This window comes from Callorhinchus milii, unplaced genomic scaffold (assembly GCF_018977255.1).
Source record: "Callorhinchus milii isolate IMCB2004 unplaced genomic scaffold, IMCB_Cmil_1.0 Scaffold968, whole genome shotgun sequence".
Taxonomy (NCBI): Eukaryota; Metazoa; Chordata; class Chondrichthyes; order Chimaeriformes; family Callorhinchidae; genus Callorhinchus; species Callorhinchus milii.
In genome coordinates this window covers 1-7,624 of record NW_024705709.1, presented here as the reverse complement: position 1 = coordinate 7,624, position 7,624 = coordinate 1, and the positions used below count along the sequence as shown (strand labels likewise).

The window sequence follows — 7,624 nt, the reverse complement described above, 5'->3', positions numbered from 1 at the left end:
GGGCTGCGCGGGGGGAGGAGCCCGGGCTCGGGTTGCGGGGCTCGGGTCTCGAAGCCGGAACCCGGGCGATAATTCCAGGGTTTCAAAACAAATGAATTAATGAATTATTTTTTTTTTTTTTAAATTTGCTTTCTCCCGTCTCTCACACACCTCTCTCTCTCTCTCTCTCTCTCCCCCCACCCCCCCCCCGTTACCCCCCGCTTCGCTCAGCTCCCCCCACCCACCCCCCCCCATCGAAACTGATCTCATCTGCGAAAGACGACTGTAACTAACAGCCGACAATTAGAGGAAAAAAAACTAACGCACAGATATTCCAAACCGCGGCGACAAGAGCGGCGGAAGCACTCACCGGAAGGGCTTTTTTCTTATATACGTAAATGTGTGTATAAATATATAGGTATATAATAATAATAATTATAATCACAATCCTGGCATTCCTTACCACATCTTCGAGACGTCTCAAAGCGCTTCACGGGACACACTGTAAAGTGCGGTGACCGTGTGTTTAGTGGGCGAAACGCGGCAGCCAATTGCGCCCCCGGCGACGTCTCCCCAAACAGTCGCGGGTTGAGTGACCAAATTATGATTGTTTTTTTCTGGAGGGTTTAACATTGTTAACCCCGGGAAAGCGATCCATCCGCCAATCGACTGACAGCCGGGTTACTGCTACGTAAACAGAGGCGCGTGTATGTACGTACGTGGGTGGAGTAAAGAAACTTGCCTAAGGTTTCGCCCTGACCTGAACCGCCGAGGAATCGAACCCGGGTCCTCTCTCTCTCTCTCTCTCTCTCGCTTGCGAGGCGATGGGTTCTAACCCCTGAGCTCCAGGGAGAGACTCCACATATAATACATACACACACACACCCTGTGTAGAGAGATATATATACACACACACACACATGTACGCATATAAGTATGACCAGAATGAAAGTAAAGCTGCATAAAAAAATCCGATACGTAGTTAGAGCCGGTGACAAAACTATAGACCTGTTGATGAAAATGGGGTGGGGGGGGGGGGGTAGGGGGACTTGGGGTGGGTGGGGGTTAGGGGTCGAGGGGTCTTGTTGCTTTTTCTGTGTGAGGAGGAGAAAGGACTTGTGGCTTCTTTTCGGTCTTAATATTTTTTTATGTGTGTGTGGGGTGGGGTGGGGAGGGGGGGTGGCGGAGGGGGGGGGGGGGGGGGGAGTTGGGGGTCTGGGTTTGAGGCATCTATTCCCGCACGCTGGCAGAGTAGGAGAACTGTGGGAAGTGGGCCTTTTGATCGCTGTCCATTGGATCCAAGCTGTCGACTGCGGGAGAAACAATAATACTATTAATAATAATAATAATAATTATTATTTCGCCTCAGCGCTCGCTCCGGGACACCCCACTCCACTCCACTAAGGGTGTCGTGCAGGTGCGAGTTACACGTTAATTCTAATCCTTGCCTTTGACCCGGCGCCCGATCGCGTCGTCGAGGCGTCTCAAAGCGCTTCACGGGATACGCTGTGAAGTGCAGTGACTGTGTGGCTTGTGGGCAGCCGACTGCGCCCGGCGACGTCCCCACGGACAGCCGGGGCTTGAGCGGACCACGTTCTTATTATTTTTTTCGAAGGGCTCATGTGTGCCCGACAGGAGGTGTGAGAGGCCACTCAACCCCACGATGGCTGGTTGTGATGTAGTTTGCTTACACTGTACATATTTTCCCCTATTGTGGGTGCAAATAAATAAAGTCCCCGGTTATTTTGGGCCACGAATGTGACCGCACTCAGCTCACAGTTCAGGCTTGTGCTCCAGTAACGACAACAATAATAATCCGACGCCTGATCACGTCGTCGAGACGTCACAAAGCGCTCCGCGGGCCACAGTTGCTGTGAGGCGTAGTGACCGTGCGTTTTGGGGGCCAACGGGGCAGCCAATTTGCGCACAGCAATGTGCCCGCAGACAGCCGTGGAGTGAGCGAGCGATTTTAACGGAGGGATTGTTGGCCAGGACACAGCGTGTGTGAGAGAGAGAGAGAGAGAGAAACTTCCTTCTCTGCAGAAATTTGGAAGGATTTTGCATATAATAATAATAATAATACTCCTCGGGTGTGACTCGAGACGTCTCAAAGCGCTTTGCGCGACACGCTGTAAAGTGCAGTGACTGTGTGTTTTGTGGGCGAGACGCGGCAGCCAACGGCGCCCGGCGACGTCCCCACAAACAGTCCCGCGGGGAGATGGAGGGTGGAGGCAGAAAGTGACGATTCTCTCAAGCGCAAACGGGATAGATTTCTGTTGGGTGGAAGGCAAACTGGATGGAGCTTAACCTTCTTTCGTCCAGCAAATTCTTATGTATAAGAGCAATTGTGCGTGTGTGTGTGTGTGTGTGGGGTGGGGGGTGAAGGTATAATAATAATAATAATAATACTCACACTTATCCGGAGGTGTGACTGTTATTGATTCAGCGGTGAATTCATCATCAAAATACCTTGTGTCCGTCTCGGATGAGACTTGGGGTTTGAATGGTGGCGTAAGCTGGGGGGTGGGGGAGGGCGGGGGGGGTGTGGGAGAGAGGGGTGGGGGAGAGAGAGAGTGGGTCAGACACCCGGCTGATCACGGTGATGGGTTTCCACCTGCGCGCGCGTGTGTGCGTGCGCGTGTGTGCGTATGTGTGCGCGCACGCGTGTGCGCGTGTGTCAGACACCTGGCTGATCACGGTGACGGGTTTACGCCTGGCGTCAAGCCAACCTGCCTCTCAACCCAAAGCCAGTTCCTCTCACCCTCCTCTCCACCACGTCCTGCCAGTTGATCGAGACGAAGAATTTGTGGTGCATCACCTCCTTGGCGTCTTCGGGGCTGCCACCCAACCTAGCGAGAGGGACGCAGAGTGGCACGGGTTGGCACAGAGCAACACACAGCCCACAGGCGAGCGTTCGAGAGAGAGAGAGGCATAGAGAGAGAGAGAGAGAGAGAGAGAGAGAGTGTGGACGACGCGATCACTTACCTCTGTTTTGGGTCTTTCTTTAACAGCCCCGAGAGAAGGGATTTTGCTTCGGGCGACAAAGTGCGAGGGAATCGGATTTCTTCCATGAGGATTAGCTCAAAGAGTTTCTCGTGATCCTGGTTGTAAAAGGGCAGGCGCCCGCACATCATCTCGTACATCACCACGCCCAGCCCCCACCAGTCCACAGCCCGACCGTAGTCATTGTCTTCCAATACCTGGTGTGTGAGAGAGGGAGGGAGGGAGGGAGGGATGGAGGGATGGAGGGAGGGAGGGAGAGAGGGAGGTATGGAGGGAGGGAAGCAGGGAGAGGGAGCGAGAGAGAGTGTGTCAACACCTCTCCACCACTTGCATCTACACAGTGCCCCCCCTGACAAAGGGTAGTGTCCTGGAGCACGATTCCGAGCCGGGCGGAGAGGGAGGTAGAGGGGTGGCGGTGGGGGGGGGGAAGCGGGAGAGGGAGATGGAAACCGTTACGGTCCTCTTTGGCCGGAGGCACGGGCTAAGAGGAAGGTCTTTAGGCGCGACCTGAACACAGGAAGGCGGGGGCAAGGCGGAGGGAGGGATTGAGGGAGAGAGTGACAGAGTTTCGGGGAGTGGGGGCTGAAAGAGTGATTCTTTTATTTTAAGGGGGGGGACGGGGGGGTTTGACCCAGGAGACTGGGGTAAGAGAATATCACGGGATACACTCTGACTGTGGGGTGACTGTGTGTTTTGTGGGCGAAATGATTCCCACGAAGAGATAACTGGTAAGATTTGAACGCACTCACCTCGGGGGCTAGATATTCGGGGGTCCCACAAAAGGTCTTCATGGTGGCTCCATCCGTTATCCCCTCTTTACACAGACCGAAGTCCGTGATCTTGATATGTCCGTCTTTATCTAACATGAGGTTTTCCAGCTGTAACACAAGGATTGAACAGTGAGGGAGGGAGTGTGAGAGTGAGGGAGTGAGTGTGAGAGGGAGGGAGTGAGTGTGAGAGGGAGGGAGTGAGAGTGAGAGGGAGGGAGGGAGGGAGGGAGGGAGAGGGAGTGTGAGAGGGTGGGAGTGTGAGAATGAATGTGAAAATATGGTTGAGTGAGTGTGAGAGGGAGGGAGGGAGAGTGAGTGAGTGAGTGAGTGAGGGAGGGAGGGTCGCAGTGGCTGAAAGCGCGGCAGGCGATGGTGGAACGGGGGGGGGCATGACAAGCAGGAGGCCGGAGCCAGTCGAGCGGAGCGGAGTGGAGGGGGTGGGTAGCGGAGTGTGGAATATTTTTTTTTGGGGGTGTGGGGGGGGAAAGTCATTTGACTTCCTACAGAACAAGTCCCGTCTCTGCAGCTAAAGTAGGATTAGAGCGAGAGAGCGAGCGCTGACCTTGAGGTCTCTGTAGACAACGTTTTTGTCGTGGAGATAGTCCAGCGCCGAGACGATTTCCGCTCCATAGAATCGAGCGCGATCCTCGGTGAAAACACGCTCTCGGGAGAGGTGGAAAAAGAGCTGAGAGAGAGAGAGAGATTGTTTGCTTGGACACACAGTAAAACCAGGGAGGCTACACTCCTCGATAATACTAATAATCCTTGGCATTCGATACAGCGCCTCACCATGTCGTCGAGACATCTCGAAGCGCTTCACGGGTACTCCGTAAAGTCCAGCGGCCGTGTGTTTTGGGGGCAAAGCGCGGCAGCCAATTGCACCCAGCGACGTCCTCACAAACAGTCGTGGATTGACGTGACTGAAATATTATTATTATTGTTTTTAAATTAATTTGGTGAAGGGTTTATTACCCCCGGAAAGCGATCCGCTAAGAACCAGGTTCCTACTGACTGATGGTAAACGGAGGTGTGTGTGTGTGTGTGTGTGTGCGGGGGGGGGGGGGTTAGGAAACTTGCCCTGACCTGACCTGTCCCGCCTGGGAACCGAACCCGGGTCCTCTCTCTCTCTCTCTCTGGCTTGCGAGGCGAGGGGTCTAACCCCTGAGCTACAGGGACTGCACAAATCCATCACTTAAAAATAAACATACTGCGAAGTGTAGTGACTGTATCCTTTGCGGGCGAAACGCGGCAGCCAATTGCGCTGAGCCGTGTCACCTACCTCCCCGCCGTTGGCGTATTCCATGACAAAACATAACCGGTCGCTCGTCTGAAAGGCGTATTTCAATGTCTGTGAAGAGGTACAGAGTGTGACTCAACAACAACAACAACTCACACACCCACCCCCACACCCCCCAACCCCACCCAACCCAACCCCAGGCGCCTGCCGTTAACTCAAGTGTGAATAAACTCCGAGCCACAGAGTGTGGGCTTCAGAGTTCAGCCTCTCTGCCCCCACACTCCGGAACTCCATCCCACGGTCCCTTCCTCTCGCTTCCTCCCGTGCCTCCTTCCAGACCAGTCCTCAAGACCCTCCTCTTCGATCGTGCCTTCAGTCGCCCTCCCACCTCTCCGCCTTCCCTCACCCCTACCCCACCCCTCCACCCGCTTTGGGACGCCCTCCCGACGTGAGAGGCGCTCTATAAATGTCATTTTGTTGTTGCTCTCACTCTCCAACCACTGAGCTACAGGACCTCCACAGCGAAGTCAAGAGCGTTACGCGTTAATAATAAATCCGAGAAGAATGATCCCGGCCTTTGACCCGGCGCCTTGTCACGTCCTCGAGACGTCTCAAAGCGCTTCACAGGATACGCAGTAAAGTGGGTGAAACGCGGCAGCCAACTACGCACAGACAGTTACAGTGACATGTAACCCAACTCTCTGGGGTGGGTGGGGGGGGGGGTGTGGGGGGAGATTTAAAAAAAAAGCCCTGCGAGATCCCGTTACAGAGTTTGCAGTGAGCACACAGTTCTGCAATCAGGTCGCGTGATGCAGTCAGAATATCTCGTCTTACCTCAGTTACAGCCTTAAGAGGAGTCAGAGGAATATTGAGGAGAAAAGGGCTTTGTAAATTGACCACAGCCTTTGTCTGTAGGGAGTAACGTGTGTTTTTTTCTTCCTGTGACGGTCTCGAGCCCCCGGTTCCTGAGCCGGGAGGGGCCGCAGGGTCCCGGGGCACTCACTGCTGATGGCAGCACAGCCCGGACCGGCTCACCGGTAGGACCTGGAAGGGCCGACCAGTCACTGGGGGCAGGGAATCCTCCCCCTCAGCTCCTGTTAACCCCACAGCCAAAGCCCCAACTAACTAACGGGGAGGGGGGTCCGAGCTGGACACGCAGCTCTCTCGCTCTCTCTCTCTCTCTCGATGGCCGAGCTGTGTGTGGGTTTAGCTGGTCAGACTCCAGCTGTTACCTTCAGGCAACTCTGCGCAAGGCTGCGGACCGGTAAAACTGTGTGAAGTGATCACGGTACTCACTGTTAAAAAAGGATGTCGTGTATTCTGTAACACTCGGCTCTCTGTAACAGTGTGGGCAACTTCATCCTACAGAAAGTAGAGAGACATTAATAATAATAATGATAATAATAACCCGTGCATTTGATGCAGCGCCTTATCAAGTCTTCGAGACGTCTCAAAGCGCTTCACACAGCAATTTCCTGTACAGCGCAGTGACTGTGTTACTTTGCAGCGTCCCACAAACAGTCATGGATTGATTGAGTGACTACATTATTATTATTGTTTTTAAATTTAACTTTACTTGAATTTTGCTTCTGATGTGATTATTTATTACCCCCAAGAAAGTGATCCGTTGATCGACTAACAACCGGGTTCCTACTGACTGCCGATAAACGTGTGTGTGTGTGTGTGTGTGTGTATATGTGTGTGTGTGTGTGTGTGTGTGGAGTGAGGAAATTTGTCTAACGTTTCACCCTGACCAGACCCGCCCGGGAATCGAACCCGGGTCCTCTCGCTCGCTTGCGAGGTGAGTGCGAGTTTGCAACGTCCTGCAGTCTCCGACAATACTCAACCCGCAAGGAGGGGAAACAGCTCCGCGTGAGACTTACTTTCGCAATAATTACTTCTTTTCTAAGGATTTTCATGGCGTAATAGCGACCCGTGGCCTTCTCTTTGACAAGAATGACTTTGCCAAAGGTTCCCTTCCCCAGTAACTTCAAATAGTCAAAGTCGTTCATCGTCTGAAAGGAAAAGAGATCAGATCAGCACTGGACCCCTTCTTGTGGCTCAGTCTGTCAAAGAACGTCAGAATTTCCGAGGAGAAAGAAGGACCAGGGTCCACCTAGTTTGCCTCCCACCCACCTGCCCATCGCTTAAACTATACTGTTCCAAACTATACCCTGTATCCCAGATATTATTTTCGAGCTGAAATCTATCTCTCATTCGTTCTTAAAACATATAACATCTCCCCCCCCCCCCCCACCCCTCCTGATGGAGCCTGTCCTGTTCCGTGCGTTTGTTACTCACTGAAGGTTTCTGCAGGTTTGATCTGAACTTTCCCCATTCGTTCGCAGGCTGCGTCCTCTGATTCTACTGCGATCCCCCAGTCGACTGACAACCGGATTCCTACCCACTGCCGGTAAACAGAGGTATGCGCGACTGTGGAGTAAGGAAACTTGCCCGACATTTGGTCCCGCCCGGGAATCGAACTCGGGTCCTCTCGCTTGCGAGGCGAGGGCTCTAACCCCTGAGCTACAGGAACTCCACCTTCCTCCTCGATCGCAACCTCGCTCATCCTCCCATACCCCACCTTTGCCCCGTATCCCGATCCCCTGACCTAATAAATATCGATCCACCTCAG

At 53.5% G+C, this 7,624-nt stretch overlaps 1 protein-coding gene across 1 annotated transcript; it reads right to left on the bottom strand.

Annotated features, from left to right (window-relative positions):
- Positions 1 to 1,176: 1,176 nt before the first annotated feature.
- Positions 1,177 to 7,004, bottom strand: LOC103174353 (RAC-beta serine/threonine-protein kinase; the record flags this gene model as incomplete). The annotated part of the gene is given in 9 exon segments (XM_042346536.1): positions 1,177 to 1,289; positions 2,393 to 2,495; positions 2,741 to 2,828; positions 2,965 to 3,179; positions 3,732 to 3,860; positions 4,315 to 4,437; positions 5,032 to 5,100; positions 6,286 to 6,351; positions 6,873 to 7,004. Coding segments are annotated over 9 exon segments (1,005 nt in total), but the record flags the coding sequence as incomplete, so codon positions are not given.
- Positions 7,005 to 7,624: the final 620 nt, after the last annotated feature.